Source organism: Anastrepha obliqua, chromosome 2 (assembly GCF_027943255.1).
Source record: "Anastrepha obliqua isolate idAnaObli1 chromosome 2, idAnaObli1_1.0, whole genome shotgun sequence".
NCBI classification, from domain to species: Eukaryota; Metazoa; Arthropoda; class Insecta; order Diptera; family Tephritidae; genus Anastrepha; species Anastrepha obliqua.
In genome coordinates this window covers 131,180,277-131,198,062 of record NC_072893.1, presented here as the reverse complement: position 1 = coordinate 131,198,062, position 17,786 = coordinate 131,180,277, and the positions used below count along the sequence as shown (strand labels likewise).

Genomic DNA, 17,786 nt, shown 5'->3' with positions numbered 1-17,786 from the left:
GTGCGTGCTCGTTGACGTGCGCTGCGACGTTGTTCTGCTTGGGATTCGTTTGTGAATTCGTAACTTCGATTCTCGCGTGTGTGAAATTCGTTCTTCACTTGAATTCGTGTGCTCGTCATAAACACATCAATTGTCGGTATTAATTGTCGTCTATGTCGTGTATATACATACAAAAGTTAGAGAAGGAGAAAAAAATTTAGCAATTCATAAAACAAATCAAATCGCTTTGTGATTCAAATAAAAAACTATAAAGTTTGCGTTAGTTAAACGACACGGCGACAACTAATTACACTAATATTCGCATACATTTTATATTCATGGGCAGAAAAATATTTTCGGGAAAGCTATAAAAAGGTAATGGGGAAATTCGATAAATTAAGTTTAAGGAGTATGTGTGCATAGAAAAGGAAAGAACGATCGAAAACTAATTGTATTTGTGTCTAATTGCACTATAAAGTGTCTGGTACAAGAGTTTGTAATTAATTGAAGCGCATGTGAGTAAAGTTCATTAACTCCATTGTTGCGTTATTAAAGTGGAAAAGTAGAAGGAAATCCAAGATCGACCGGAGCATGCAAAGAAAAAGGGTGTAGCAACAGCAACAAAAACCAAGCGACCAGTCGACGAATAAACCGTACGAATATACGAAGCAGCATGGCAGCAGGCATCCATGAATATATTGATTGGAAGAGTCAAACTCGCAGTTGCGCAGCGTAGAGAACGATGTTTTTTTTTGTGAAAGACGCAGTGGAATGAGGAGGGGACGTCGTCGTCCCACGGGCAACCTCTGCTTGATATAATGGAACAGAGTAAAGGAAGCGATAGTAGTGAATTGTCTGGCATAATAACGTGAGCAATAGTCGGCATACTAGCTATACAGCGAAAATATTGCATTTGGAAATTATACACATTTTGTTTGAGCAATCATTAAACAGCAGCAGCAAAAAGTGAAAAGTAAGACTCGAAGAGGCGAAGAGAAAATTGAATGCGGTATTGAAGGAAAAACGTAATATTTATGATTTTCTATTGCGAATATAAACCACAAACGAAAAGTATCTTATAGATACAGAAAAGTGATGGCAATAGCGAATTTAAATCTCGTGCAAGTGTATGGGTATATATTTGCGAGTGTGCGTGCAATCGTTGCTATTCTTTTTGTACTAACTCAAAAAGTTAGAACTTGGGAAGTCTAAACTTCATTTTATTTTTTAATTGCCTGTAATTTAACTATATCCAAAATTACTTTTGAGCTTTATAAATTATTGTGCAGTAATGTTATGTGTTTGTCCGAAAAAAAGTCTATATCAACTTTATTTAATTTTACAGCAACTACTACAGCGAGCAGAATTTCCAAGCAACGTGCGAGCAAATTTACGTCAAACGAAAAAGTCTCCTTAGAAAAAGTGTATCTACCGCGCAATCGTCAGAAAGCGGAAAATTTATACAAGAAAAAAGTGAAGCGGCAAGCAAAGTATTTATATACATTATAAAGAAAATCGATAAATCGATTGGCAAGTCCAGTAGCCGAACCTCTCACTAATTTCAATAAAAACGCTAGCCACAGCGTTGCCAACTAACTGCATTTTCGTGCAATCTACGTTGACGTAACCGACACAGTTGTCGGTATCGCCACCAAGCAGCGAAACAGCAAAGCAAAAAAATTTACGCAACAGCGCAGTTGAACTAAAAAAAAGCTTCAAAATTCTGGCCGCAACGAGAAAACCACACGCCAACACAAGTGAGTATTATACAAAAGTAAAGCCTTCGTCTGTACTTTATTGTGCATGTACATACGCTGGCGTACGACGATGCAGGACTGTTGCCGTCAGCGTTTCCGCATTTACGTATGTATGTGCATCAAATGTGTGCATATTTTGTCTATTCTCTTTGTAGGTGTACATAGTTTTATTTCATTCTTTCATGCGTCGGCGCATTAGTACAAAATATAATACCAAACAGAAACGCTGCGGGGTAAAGAGGACATATGTATAAACGTATGTATGTATATATTTTGTTCTGACGCTGTCGACGCTGATTGCGCTTTATTAACTGTGGCGGCGGTAACGTCCCCCACCCAGTGTAGCTCGTCAAAAACCAAACATATTTTTGGCATTTTATAGCTAGCGCGTTTTCCAAGCTTTTTCGTTGTAGATACAGTTGTATTTACGTGAGTGCATATATTTCCATATCTGTTTTAATTGGGTTGTTTTTGAAGGGTATATAAAACGGTTACCGCTTTAAATGATTTGTAATAAATATTTACCTTAGAGAAAAGTACGTGCATATATACATAGTTTGAATGAGGAAATAGGAAAGTTAATGAAATTTAGGTATATACAGTGACCCCCGCTTTATAGAGCATTGAAAAAAAAAAAACACAAATTTTTGTTCAATAGACCGGTAAATCGAATACTGTTTTATAGAACAATAGTTCAATTAAAAAAATCCCTTTCAAAATAATAAAATATGAAAAATGAAAATAAAAAAAACTTTATTCTTTCTCTGTCAAGAAAAATTAAACTAATTCAATTCAATTAAATAAGTCAATTCATTCTTTAAACAAGGAAACTCAATTAAGCAGTATTCTAAAGGGGTTAATGCATTTTTGTTGTATGAAAGGGGAAAGTCTATTAGGTGTGATTTTCTGAAACGATAACTTTTTACGCTGCACAGTATTTGTAAGTAGAAAATTAATAAAATGTTTTGATAAGGGGAAAAAGTTAGTCTAACAAAAGGACACTTAGTAAAACTGCTAGCAAACAATAGCTTACAATTCATTCAGAATAGTTTTTCAAGCTACATACATATATGCATATACTATTAGCTAGAGACTTAATCGTCTGAGTGAAAATTTTACAAACTTTGCATTAATATTTGTTTACATAGGAATATGTGCGCTTAGATCTTTTTTCTTATAGTTGTTATAAGTTAAGCACTTGTCTATTTATTTGCGCAAAAGGCATTCCAAGCCGAATAACACAAGCGCCTCTACATACTTGTATTTTGGCCGTAGAGAGGTTTTTTTTTGTTTCCACCTTATTTCTTTTTAAATGAAACACTCTGGAATTAACTAATTTTCGATTTCCTCAGACAAGCGTGTATACATACATATATATTATATACATGTATTTGTATTGTTCTATTCAATACCATTGTGAATTGTGCTGCAGTATGTATAAAGCAATGGCCCAATAGAAACACCCAGATTTTGTAGTGTTTCAAAAACAAAACAACAAGGCTGATTACTGCTGCTGCAGAAACGATAACTATATAAAGGGTGATTTTTTAAGAGCTATAGGAAAGTTTTTCAAAAAAACACGTAAAATTCAGAAAAATGCATGAAATTTTTTATTTAAATCGATAGTACAGTCCATATAATTTAATGTTTGAAGATTATTTCATGCAAATGTTGACCGCGACTGCGCTAAATGGTCGATCCGCTTAGTCCAATTTTGGCATACTCTTTCCAATGTTTCGGCCGGTATCTCGCATATAAATGCTTTAATGTTGTCTTCCAATGCGTTAATTGAAGCAGGCTTGTCTGAATAGACATGAGCTTTAACATAGACCCACAAAAAATAATCTAAAGGCGTTATATCGCACGATCTGGGTGGCCAATTAACAGGTCCCGAACGTGAAATAAAATGTTCACCGAACTCGCCTCTCTACAAGTCCATTGCTGAAACCACATGAAATGCAAATCAAGCTCTTGCATTTTTGGCACAAAAAAGTTGGATACCATTTCCATGTTGTTGAGTAATAGAGGCCCAATTGCTGCGAACGGCGACGAATCGATAATTGATGGTCATCATTAACACTGGCCGATACAGCTGCGATATTTTCTTCAGTTCGCCCTCTACGTAAGCGTGTTGGGGGTTTGATTTCCAATAATGTAAATTTGGTTCTAAATTTAGTCACAATAGCTCGAATAGCCGCTTCAGTGGTTCGATTCAACTGACCATAAAAGGAAAGAAGCGCGCGATAAACTTTCTGAACAGAACACGCATTTTTATAATAAAATTCAATGGTTTGCAAGCGTTGTTCGTTTGTAAGACGATTCATGTTTAAATTATAGACCAAACTAAAGATGTTTGAAAGTGAAACAAAACACGAAACGTGCGTCAGCTGTTTAAACCAACTGTTTAAAAAGATAACAGCTAAAAAATCACCCGTTATTATTCGATTACTATAGAGTAGAGCACACCATTATTTAAGATGTGAGCTCTCCAACTTTGCTTCATGGATAATGCATTAAAAGATTACTTGTTGGAGCACAAAATTATGTGACACTGAGTTTGATTGCACATCCTAAATAAAGTTAACAAATTCTCTGTGACCAAGTTTTAAGTTAATACTTAGATCATCGTTCAATTTGTTACAAATAAAGCAGTAGCAATGAGACTCATGTATATTTACTAAATAATGAATGAACATATTTATACAAATAAAACAAAACATACCTTTTATGCGTATTTGACTTTACAAATTTATCTAATTTTTCTTTTAATTTTTTTCTCATGCATCCTACACCAACCTCTACTCTACGTCCTTTTCGATTCGCTGTGCCTATACTTGCCGTTTAGTGGATTTTATGATGGCGAATGCCGGTGCTGCAGGCGCCGTTGACGCTCAGGCCCAATTAATGGCTCAGACCGCTGCGAATCCGGCCGCTGCCGCAGCCGCCCTAGCCGCTACGAATGCATCGCCTGCGCAGACTGCTGCCGCTGCTGCAGCTGCCGCACAACTGCAACAGCAGCAGCAGGTGCAGCAGGCCATTTTACAGGTGCAGCAACAGCAAACACAACAAGCTGTCGCCGCCGCCGCTGCAGCCGTCACTCAGCAATTGCAGCAGCAGAACACCAATGGAAATTCGAATGGTCAGCAGAATGGCAGCAATGGCTCAAGCGAGACACGCACCAATCTCATTGTGAACTATTTGCCACAAACAATGACTGAAGATGAAATACGTTCGTTATTTTCCAGTGTAGGCGAGATCGAATCCGTAAAATTGATACGTGATAAATCACAAGCCTTTATGGATCCCTTAAATCCGCAAGGACCAACCAAAGGTCAAAGTTTGGGTTATGGCTTCGTCAACTATGTACGCCCACAAGATGCTGAACAAGCGGTAAATGTATTGAATGGTCTGCGTTTGCAAAATAAAACTATTAAAGTGTCATTCGCTCGCCCCTCATCGGATGCCATTAAAGGCGCTAATTTATATGTCTCTGGACTGCCGAAGAATATGACACAGCCAGAGTTGGAGGCTATTTTTGCACCATTCGGCGCTATTATCACGTCACGCATACTACAAAATGCTGGCAACGATTCACAGACAAAAGGCGTTGGTTTCATACGCTACGACAAACGTGAAGAGGCAACACGCGCCATTATTGCATTGAACGGTACCACCCCTTCCGGTTGTACCGACCCCATTGTGGTGAAATTCTCGAACACACCTGGCAGCACTAGCAAGATCATGCAACCACAGCTGCCTGCATTCCTCAATCCACAGCTGGTGCGGCGCATCGGCGGCGCAATGCATACACCGGTCAATAAGGGCTTGGCCCGTTTCTCACCCATGGCCGGTGATATGTTGGACGTTATGCTGCCCAATGGTTTGGGTGCGACAGCGGCCGCAGCAAGCGCACTAGCCAGTGGTCCGGGCGGTGCTTATCCCATCTTCATTTATAATTTGGCGCCCGAAACGGAGGAGGCGTCATTATGGCAGCTATTTGGGCCATTCGGCGCAGTGCAATCGGTCAAGATCGTTAAGGATCAAACTACGAATCAGTGTAAAGGATATGGTTTCGTTTCGATGACCAACTATGATGAAGCTGCAATGGCAATTCGCGCACTCAACGGCTACACACTGGGCAATCGGGTGCTGCAAGTTAGCTTCAAGACCAATAAATCCAAGTAAGACCCCTTTCAACTGAACTTCAGTAGTAGCAGCAAAAAGCAACAATAGTAGTAGTAAACAACAACAACAACATCATACATATACATACATGCACAACGCAAAAACAAAAACAAGGTAGCGGAAATACAACAACAATTCCAGGAACAAACCACGAAAAGCGGAGAGACCTATGTAACATCAGGCAAGTTGGTGGAAATGCGCGAGTTGGATTTTTGTAGAAGTTTGTTAGTGTGCGTGCGTGGGAGAGCATGTTGTGGGGGATGGATTGGGTTTACGCTCTCAACATCTAACACACTTTTATTGTCCACATGCGATTTACCACGTGCTCGCCAACCGCGTATTTTCCATTTTTTGTATTAAGAAATTCTAAGAGAAAATTAAAAAGTACAACCTTAAAGAAATTCTGACTTTGAGCTAACACAAAGGTATAAATTAAATTAATTAATAAACTTGCGAAAGTAAAATTAATTCATTTAATTTATTGTTAAACAGCTAAATTAAGTTAATGATAAAAAACAAACAGAGTAGTAGGTGAAAGAATAAATCGGCAAAGCGAAAATTGTGTTATAGCACAGAAGCACCAGAAAGGCTCATTCGTGAAAAAGAGAGCGTGTGTCAGCGAATATACAGCGTTTTGAAAATATGTAAGCCAAAGCATTGAATGTGTTTTGCTTTTTTCGCCACTCGCAACTGGCTAGCCAACACTTTTGTGCAAAGAAAATGTGAGCACAAATGAGTGCTGCAAATATTAAAATGGCGCGGCAAGTGCCGGTTAGCAACCAACCCCTCGATAAGCGCGACAGCAGGCGGCAGTTTTCTCACACGCCACACCATGGGTATATTGAACAGCCACTTTTTATCATACAACCCTCATGTTTTGCATTGGTTGTTGATGAACCTGCCGTTTTTGATTGTTTCAAAAAATATAAGGTGAAAGCTGGTTTGACATACATATACTCGTATATAGTATATTTAACGTTTACCGTAGGTTTTGCAAAACTTGGCAAATTTCAGTCTATTCATGCAGAAATATTTCTTGCATATTAAGCAAATGCTCAGCAGCAATTAAAAGTTATTACTCAAAGTATGCTATTTTTAAATTTGCCAACAGCTGAAACACTCGCCTGTGTGTCTCTGTGTTTATACTTATGTGAGCAGGCTGCCCGTTGCTGGCGCGCAAAAGTAAAAAAATTGCTTAAATTCAGTAATACAAAATATCTTTTAGGTGCTAGTTATGCATTTCTAACAAATTTTATGCAACATAAAAATGTCTATAACAAGCGAACGCTAAATTTACATTTAGATATTTGATGAGGATGGTTGTAAAGATTTGTGGGTGTATGGGTGCAGTTATGCTTAGCGAAAAAATTACTGGCAAATCAGAATCGCGTACAGAAATTTATCGGCCATCCTCCAGTGTGAAGATGCAATTGGGTTTCTTATTTTCACTTCTTCAAATAAAATAGGCTGAATTTTTGCTGATTTTGTTCTTTGTTTGAATGCTCATTATATTGTAAAAATAAGAAGATAAGCTAAATGTCGTAAAGAAAAAATACGCGCCCGTAGATTTCTAAAATGGTGGAGAATTCGTGGCAATTTGAATAGAAAAATATATAAAGAAATACAGAAAAAATACAGCTTTGATATCATAGCTGAAGAGCTATAGCTATAGAGAAACAAAAAAGTTTAGAGATTTGCAAATCTAACTCCAAGGAAGTGTTTCTGTATTTGTTTACATTCCTTCAAATTTGCTCACGCGCGTTGTCTAACTCTCCAAAGGCGTTACTGCGTGCTCGTGTATGAAAAAAATATTTATAAAATACAATGAAACCTTCTATTAAATTGAAATTCAACAAAGAAATCGGCACATGATTTTTTTTTTACCTATAAAAATAGTTACCTTGAAAACGAATTCAAAATGAAAAGCAAGTTGTACTAAACTATTAAATAAAATTATATATAAAACCGGGATGCTTAATGAGCGCCAATTCGGCAGAAACTATATACATATAATGTATGCTACAGGCATTAGACATTGACAACAACAAAAAAGGGTAAACGTAATCTTCCGAAACGTCATAAAAACGTAAAACGCAAACTTGGCCTACTGGCAGCAAAGTATTTTAAATTAATTTTCATTTGCAATTTTTAAAGTTGAACATTTTTACACAATTTTTAAATAAAATAGCGCGTTTAAAAAAATTTGAATTTCAAAATGCATTAAAATAGTCAGAGTGCGAATGCTCGCTTGCAAGGCTTGAGGGAAATAGCTATGGCTAGCGGTATGAGCGCGTACGCAGGTAATAAAAAAATATATATTTCATGGAATAAAAAATAATTACTTAAGCAGTTAAACATTTTTTTCTTGCTATACAAAGCCAATAAATGGCAGTAATAATATTCAAAAGCTTAGTAAACATATTAAGAAAAGTGAAAAAAATTGGTTGAAAATCAAGTGGCACGCTTCGGAAAGCGCAGAAAAGCAAGCGAGAGCGATAGTAGAATTAATTAAAAATTAAAAAAGCAGGAACCAGTTTTTAAATATTTAAATAGACTAGCGAGAGCAAACTAGTAAATGAAATAATATAAATAAACAATAAACTTAGAGGACATAGTAAAAGCAACGTCAAGGAGGCTGCTACAGTATTAAATAGTAAAAGTAAAAAAAAAAAACAAAAACAAAATTATAAACAAAGAACTTTGGTTTAAGTTTATAATAAAATAGAAAATGAAAGCAAACCCTGCGTGCGCCCTGGTGAATTAACCTATTTAGCATAGGAATAAAAAAAGACTATAGCGCGTTGATTTTGCAATTGTAATTTAAATTTTAATAAAAATATAGAGGGTCATAGCAAGACAGTATCGAGTGTGGAACAATAATTATACATACATATATAAACACATAATAGACGCAGAAAGTTGAAAAAAAAAACATAAATACTTTTAAGCAAATAAAATTCGTACATCAATTCAGTCATAATAATACACACAAGCAATGCAATATAAATTAAAAAAAAAATCAAAAACAAAAACAATCTAAGTATAAAAATTTACCATTTATCTAATATTTATAATAATTGTTAACAAAAATGTTGTATGTAGTTCACATACGGTAACTTAATATAGTATTTTACATCCATACATACTTCAGTATGCATGTATGTTAACGAAACTACCAGTCAAACGCACATTTTTTGTTGTGCATTTTGGGGGAGGGAAAGTACGAAGTGTCGAAAAATATGTCGACGTCGTTTTTAACAGAATTTATTTTTGTTTTATTTATATGCTCACGCCTATAATGGGGTTGAATAAGTATTTAACTCCAGAGAAATTTCATGCTGAAGCATAGTAAAAGCTACGAGCATAAAAAGTAACTAGAAAATTTATCCGCCTTTTAATACGCTGAGTAGTAACAAGAACGCTTTGAATAGAAATATTAGCTTAACAGCATACGGCCCAAGTCATACAACAAAATGCAGTTTAATTTTTTATATTGCAGTTAAATATTCGTACGCGCTGAAAAGCGTCGTTTGCTTGTTGAATCAGCAATGTAAGCGCAACAAATCATAAAATTGAATCAGTACAAATGTACTTTTGAATGTCATTGAATGACATTTTTGATAGGTTCGAATTCGATCTTGTGCAATTTGAAAGCGCTGCACAGGGTTGTGATAATGCGCTTAATCAGAAGGATTTTAGGCTTGGCATTGGTTATATACCGTTTATATGCTGAAAGCATCCTAATTAAATGTTTAACAGACTGCACCAAATGACGCCGGCATTGACCTGACCTAGCACTACTTTTTCACCACCGCTGCTGCTGCATAAAGCGAATAATGTGAAAATGAAAATTTCTTGCGACAAAATTGCAATGTAAAGCACAAAACGCCCACGAATACAATAAAAACTAACATGTGAACGTATTTTAATGTGAAGAATAGTATGGTTTAGACGACATACAAATATTTTCCTTGTGACACACATACGTATGTATTTATGTGCATATGTATGTATTTGTAAATTTTTAACAAAAACTTATTATTTTGCGTATTTCCAATATTTTAGCTTGGTTTGCTTTCAAAAAGGTAGAAAAGAAGAACAAAACGAAATTGGTTATTCTTCTCAAATAGAGACAGCTTTCCAATTGTTGGAGATATTTCGTTGAGTACGATTTTGTTTTCCATTTTTCATGAATATCTATTTGATTTCGTTTGTAGTGCAATATATTGACTTATTGTGTTGGTTTCTTTGTTTCGATTTCAATTTCATTTTGTTTGCGTTGTTGCGGAAATACAGTTTAGTGCTCTTTTATTTCGATTTGTTCCAATCATTATTAGTGTGAATATTCGAATTGGTTTTGTACAATAATTTTATTAATTTAGAATTAATTTGTTAAACAAAATATGTTTTTTTTTGCGTGAACTCTGCTGCATACCACCATATTTTCAATTCCTGCAGTTTTTTGGGATAAGTTCGATTTCTCACGACAGCTACTACTCTTCTGTTTGTTGTTATTGTTTTTTTTTTTTTGTAATTTAAAATTTTTTTAATTTAATCAATAGGCTCGTATATAGAACTTTTACGCGTGTACCCAGTTTTATAATTTAATTTTACATACATATATAAAATTAATTTATGGAATGTTGACGCGTGTGCGTGATCCCCAGCTAATTTGTACACATAATACATACAAACACATATACATGCACACACACATATATACAGTAAATATATAAATAATTAAGCGAAATATATTTATATATACATACATATTTATTGCATATTTACACAATTTATATATATAATATATACATACACACATACATATTAAATGTATTTATTTGATTTTTTATATGTTATATGCTGTTAAAAAACGACAATTTCGCTTTCAATTTCACATATAAAGGGTGGTCCATGTAGTGGTTTCTTTTTAAAATTTCAAAAAAAAAAAAAAGATGAGCAAAAGTAAATTTTCCCGTATGTAATTGTTTTATTCAAAAGAGCAAACATTCCCATTATTTACGATGCCATATATAATGATGCCTCAACTCCAAAATCCACTCCAAGCTGTCACTCTCTGATTATGCATTGGCCTCTCAACGATCACGTGCGGCTTTTCCGCTTTTCCGATCGCCAGATGCGGCAGTTTTGCTTGCGAACATAGCCGCCGGGATGAAAAACCGCTTCTTCGGAAAAGATGATTTTGGAGCAAAATCGTAAGGCCCAAACAGAGAAATCTTTGCAGTTGTTTGTGCAAAATTCGCATCAGGCTGTTGCGTGAAATGTTAAGTTGTCGGTACGCACTATTTGGGCTACACAACTTTAACTTTGGAAACAAGTTTGCAATATTCCCCAACGTTGTTCAGGCGCAAAGCGATTCATTGCATTCCGCGAGGATATGGTATTGACTTTCTGTGAAGATTTCCAGCGGGGAAAGAGCTGCCACTGTCACAAAAAAAACCACTATATGTACCACCACTTATGTACATATATACAGATGTATATAAGAAAATTTATATTTGCATTAACAGTTAATCACACAAGTACATATATTATCTACACGCTAACATAATTACAAACAAACACATAGGTATATATGTATGTATTCAAGTGTATGTCTATTTAAACATAATTTGGTAGCTGTTAAGTGATTTAGTTGTAGATTTGCAATTTTCGATTAAACATATAGCAAAATAGCTAAAACATAGCGTTTTAGGGGTATTCACGGTGACTGATTGCCTAGAGTTGTAGTTTTTTTTTTGCCAAGCAGGGCGAATAGCACACTTGGTTAGCACCGCGAATACCGGTTTTTTCATAGGTGCGCATAGAAAGGCATGAGCAAATGCTAGCGCGGCAGTAAGAGAAGTTACAAAGCAAAACAAAAAGAAACCCAGAAAAAAGTAAAAAAATATTTATTATATTAGTTCATTATTAAAGTAGTACATTTTGGATGCTAAACGATACGTTGTGGTTTGTGCCACATGTATTGCTATATTACTATTATTATTTTTTCTTAAGAAGTGAAAAAGTGGAACATGAACAAAATATGCAAACGAAAGCGAAGAAAGTAAACCGAGCGCTAAGCTAGGAAATGCATAAGAACAAATAAAATAATTAAGTTAATATAAAGCGATGTAAACTTAAGAACGTAGTTGTAGTAGAGAAACCGGTGGTAAACAAAAAACAAAAAAAAAACATGAAAAAATCACAAGTATACACAAAACGCATGAAACAAACAAGGATTCTAGTCAAAAATGCAAAACAAAAAATGCGTAACGAACAGGCGAGGAGAAAAGCAAGCAGTGTAGTAAATAAAGAGAAACAGTTTGCTACTGAAGTTAGGCAGTGGCATAATGAAGTTTGAATAAAAAATGAGAATAACTTAAATGATTAAGTCTCACATAGTATATACATACGTATGTATGTATGTGAAAATTATGAATGAAAAAAAAGAATAAAATAATAAAATCGATTAAAAGGTATACAGCTATAGAAATTACTATCTAGCACTTAGTAGTTCATATACATCATTCGAAACAACAGAGAAAGCTAGAACAGAAAAGCACTATAGCTACAACCGTTCATTATGCAATGCAATTATTATGTTTATAATAAGCAAAAACAAAAACAAATAGTTCAATGGTTAAATTAAAATGAAAGCATTCAAATTGAAATTTATTTACCAAGTGCTAATTCTGTTTGAATAAGTTTCCGTGCAACTAATTAAATTTCGACAGTAAAGTAGTCTGCATTTTGCACATTCTTCTAAGATTTCTACAGTTTCTCACTTTTCGGCTGATTGATGGAGATACACAAATTAGTTAAAGCAAAAAACATTTCGTTTCGAAAAAATTTCGACAATTTAAAAAAGAAAATGAAAATTCGAATTGAGAAAAAACGGTAATGAAAACTAAATCGAATAATATTAGAAATAGAATGAAAACTAAATCTAATAAATTAGAAAATCGAATAATGCTAGAAATTTTATGCATTAACCAGTTGAGAATTGGAAATTCAAAAACTAGCAAAAAAAATATTGGATTTTTTTCTGAAAATCGCCTGGCATCGTGGCTTTTGCAAATTATAAAGGCAATTCGCAATTATGTGCAAATATACTGCAAAACACGGCTTTTGCAAACTACAGCCATCTACCGATAAAAATAATGTATGAATGTTTTGTTGTTGGGTTGCCATGTTATTTGCATTTAATTGTGAACTGCTCTATACATTTTAGTGTTTTATTGCCATAATAATTTTCCGATGCCGTAATGCCTGGTTGTTTGCTCTTAATTGTGATCTACCCTATTGGGTGTATCGTGTGTGGCATGCCATACAGTGGTGTGAGTGGAGCTTCGCGGCTCTACAATACACTGGCCACTTCCACTCCACCATTACCTACTAATAAAGTGCTACACTAAAGCATCTTCAGCACTACGCGCTTTTCTAACTACTTTCGTTTTCAAAGAAGAATTTATAATTTTTTTTTTAATAATTTCACTATTTTCAGTCGTGCATGGCTTTCTAAACCTAAGACAATTTTTCGTGTTTCAACTCACTTTTCTGATTTTTTCAATTCTTTGTCTTAAACTGTTGTGCCACAAAAAAGGTTCAAAATAAATTGAATGGCAATTGTAAAAATTGCAAAGAAAAAATAATTTCATTACGCACGTAAATCTGTTGAGATTATTGTAGAGACTTAAAGCCTCCGAAGTGCACACAAAACCATAACCTAAAAAAATTATTACAAATATATTTGTTTTGCTAAAAAGCGGAGAGAAATTCTGTGCAATAGTGTCTACGCGAAAATGTGTATCTCAGAAGAAAGTATAAATTTTTTGCATATATTTTAATAACACTACTTTTTAATGTAGTATTTATTTTAAGCATTAATTTTTTAAATGGAAACAAGCAAACTTAACAAAAACACGTAGTTGAAAAATGAAAGCGAAAGAGTAGTAAAATAAGAGAAACAATTGCATATATCCAAATGCAAGAAGCAAAATATTGATAAAATGCTTTGCTTTTTTCTTGAAACAACAACAAAAAAAAAAAAAAAAAAAAAGAATTTTTTAATGAAGAATGCAGAATCTACAATCACGCGCGAAAATAGAGGGGGAAAAGAGGAGTGCAGACACTCAAGAGCAGGAAAAAGAGAATACACAAATTGGCAAGAAAATCGAATTTTAATGAAACTAAAGCGGAAAGGGCGGAAAGGCAAAACTAAAATGAAAATTTACATTAAATGTATGTTTGTTGCGATGAAACCTCAGAGGAAGTGCAGCAATAGCAAAGCGGTCAATGCAGTGCATGGTTGTACTTACAAGAATTATTGAAAATTATGTAAACAATGTCAAAGCATGCAAAAGTTAGAGGAGAGAGGAGGTGTTGGCAAACACAAGAAGTCGTTATCAATCAATATGTTTAGAAAGAGCGGCACAAAATAAAAAAAGAGAGGAGCAAGACAAAAAATTGCAGTATTTCGAGCAAATAAGCAGCTAGACAAAGCAGAAAAAATGCACGAAAATGGCGAAAAACAAGCGAAGTGAAAAAAATAATTAAAAATTAATTCATATAGCAACAAACCAACTCAAATTGACGTACAAAAGCAAAAGCGCAGCTACGAAACTTAAAAACGAAAACTTAAAGTAGCGGCAGTTTAGGGGTTTCTCTTTTTTTCAAATTGCATTTTTGAAATGTGTGCGTTTTATTACATATAATTCGTTTTTTTTATTTACATAATTATTAGTTTTTAATTTTAATTTTCATATTATGATCCACAATTTATATAAATGTTTTATGTTTTATAATTATTACCATGATATGCGTACCTTAACAAAACGAAGCAAAACAAAAGAAAATAATAATAGATTGGGTAAACAATAATAATAATTACTATTTTTATGGGTTTTCAGTTTGTTTTGTATGATTTCTTAATATTTGTTTTTAATTGAATAAACCACAAAATAGCATTAAATAAAATAGCAGTTTGTAAACCATAGTTTTAATTGACTTATGTTTTAAAATATTTTTTTCTTTTCACTGCATTCCCTGCGTTTAGTTTGTAATTTATTTGCGTTAACCAATTTAATTTAATTTTAATTTCAATACAATTTTATACTTTATTAATGTTTATAATTTTACGGTTTTTTCTGTTCATGTCTTATGTTTTGCAACAACAATGTTTGTACACAGCAAATGAAAATAAAATTGTATGCCAAAAAATACGATCAAACAATTGCAAAAGCGCTAAACATCTTATTGAAAAAAAATTAATTATAAAATAATAAATAAACAAAACTATTTTAGCGCACCGCTACGCAGTCAGCGAATGCGCCTTTTTACAAAGTATTTTTCAATTTTATTAATCTTAATTATTTTTCAGATTATATATACATATATAATATATTTTAATTTCAATTTATATTATTATTTGATTAAGTTATATTGCATTATACTCAAGCCACACAAAATCATATTTTGTCACCTTAATTTTTAGTTAATGTAACTAATTGCAAAATTTTTTAATCAACCAATCATCAAGCCCATACAAGGTATTGCACCGTGTAGCAATGAGGGCAAAATATATGTACTCGTATAACGTTGGTTAAAAAATCAAAATTTGCAATTTCTGCAGTGCACCATATTTCGGCTCCTGGAAATTTTACACAGTAAGCCAATAGCACAGAAAGAACTCTAGAAGCGCGCGAGAGGCAAAGTTGAAAAGTCTCTGGAAGTTCCCTCATAAGTTGAAACTTTTTTTAAAACATAGAACTGTTAACTTTATTTCAAATGAAAGAAGAATAAAAAAATTAAAATAGTTTTGAATTCTTTGCAAAATGAAATTTTCATAAAATATTTATGTATGGAAAGTATCAAAAAGTTATTTTGGTTTTTATATGCAACATTTTCGGATTTTTTTATAAATTATTACGTTTTTCGTATATCAATGCCAGATGAGTTAAAAATTTCTCAAATACATTTACATACAAAATTGACATACGATACTCTCTTTGCACCCGGCAGCTTCCGCCTAAGTTCATCTGCACCCTCACGTTTTTATACGCAAAATTTGAATAAGAAATTGTGTTTGCCCAAATGTATTTAAAAAAAAAAAACTCAAACCGGTTTAGCCTCATTTCAAAACGCAACTTTAAACACATCAAAAATTTGCAGAAAAAATTTAAACTTTATTATTACTTTTAATTTTAATTATAAGTTTGTGTTTTTATTTTAATTACGTTTTAATTCAATTTGTATTTCCCACACAAAAGAAAGCATCAAAATTGTATGGAAAAAGAATAAGGAAAGTGCGCTAAAAATCATTATGCGTGTATTTGAAGCGACGCAAAAGAAAACCTTTAGACGACAAACAGTGTTTTTACCCTTAAATAAAATATAAATTTTGATTTTTGAATTTAATTTGTTTTTATTTTATTCTAATTATTATTGTCATTATCATTATTATGTGCTCATGATTTATTTCCTCTACGTTTCCCCTTTATAATTTGTTTATCAGTAATTCTTTTCATTAACGTGGCACACATAAACGCGCGCACGCGCTCCAAGAGTATGAGCGGCAATTTAAAAAGGCTTAAATTATGGCATTGGAAAACAAAAACAACGCCAGTTTTTCAGTCCTAGCTTGTTTAGCCCTGCCTGCTAGCTAGCTGAGCGTCCAGTAAGGCAGGGTTAAATAACTGAGTTTCGAAAAATTCTCCACAGCTAAATTTGCACACTGAAAAATTGGCTCAAACCTTTACATTTGCGTGCAAGCCAATTAGCGTTGGTCGAAAATCGTTTAAAATAATAGAGTAAGTTCCAGAATTTGGAAGAACTTGCATATACACAAACTTCTATTTTTATACTACATATTGCAGTTTTATAGATTATATGAAAAAAAAAGAATAACGCGCGCTGTGTGCTGCGTGCTGCGCTCTGTTCATACATCATTATTCGCCTACATCACTCCTCCCCCTCAATTTCAACTCCACATTTTCTTTTCTACTTTCAATTTGTAATTTCTCTCTCTTATTCACTCTAAGTTTTTCGTTGGTTGTACAATATTTCGTTGGTTGGTTAAGTTTTGTTGTATAGTTGACGTTTAGTTTTCGTTTTATTGTCAAACGTTTCGTTTTGTTTCAATTAATTTCATTTCGTTTGATTTTGTTTTTCATTGCTCTTTTCGTTTATTTTTCGGTTTTGTACTTGTGTCGAGCGATTTGTGTTTGTTCCCATAATACTTGCTGCGGCTCTTTCGTAACATTTAAGTTGTGGCGCTCTTTCAAAAAGAATTTATAATAGAATACAAAAACAAGTTCCACGAAAGAAATGCGATTTTACATAATTTTGCTTTATTTATGTGCGCTCTCTTCAACACACTCGTTTTCCTTGTGTTTTTGTAGTTGGTATTTTAAAACAATTCAATTTTTTTATACCCGCATTTTTTGAAATGTGGTTTTCTACTGTAAAAATTTATTGAAAAATTCTATGAATTTTCTTTCTAGTCAAGCGGCGCTGAAAGGCTAACCCAGGTTTTGTTGATCGATCTCATAAGTCGAATTCTCTTATGAATTCAAAATATTTATTTTTTATTTTTGTGTATAAATTTAAGAAATAAAATAAAGAAACATTCCAATGCTAGTCAAAATGCAAAAGCGAAGTCTGGAAAACCTCTAAGAAATAAGTGTAAAAAAGCCTAATTTATAGTAAAATAACGAAACTTTCCCTAAAAAAAAAGAGAAGAAGCAAATTTTACAAGTTTCTTTTGTTTTTTTTAACATTCCAAAACTTGAAACAATTACCAAACTATACATGATATTGCTCCAGAAATAAATACTTGAAATTTTGATAGCACCAATTCTGCTT

The 17,786-nt window shown here is 33.5% G+C and overlaps 2 protein-coding genes across 6 annotated transcripts in view; one reads left to right on the top strand and one right to left on the bottom strand.

Moving 5' to 3' along the window:
* Positions 1-17,786, bottom strand: part of LOC129238186 (arginase, hepatic) — a 45,801-nt gene that overhangs the window by 18,128 nt on the left and 9,887 nt on the right. The window lies entirely within an intron of this gene.
* The window catches only part of LOC129238183 (protein elav), a 30,751-nt gene that overhangs the window by 9,996 nt on the left and 2,969 nt on the right, over positions 1-17,786 (top strand). The window contains exons 1-4 of one of the 5 annotated variants that reach the window (XM_054873219.1): positions 115-354; positions 1,325-1,736; positions 4,582-5,917; positions 13,985-16,335. In XM_054873219.1, coding sequence (XP_054729194.1) covers position 1,736; positions 4,582-5,917; positions 13,985-13,994 — 1,347 coding nt within the window. In that variant the 5' untranslated portion in view covers positions 115-354; positions 1,325-1,735 and the 3' untranslated portion in view covers positions 13,995-16,335. Of the gene's footprint in view, positions 1-114; positions 355-622; positions 953-1,324; positions 1,737-4,581; positions 16,336-17,786 lie in introns of those variants that run through there. The other 4 variants (XM_054873215.1, XM_054873220.1, XM_054873216.1 and 1 more) reach the window with 4 other exon arrangements.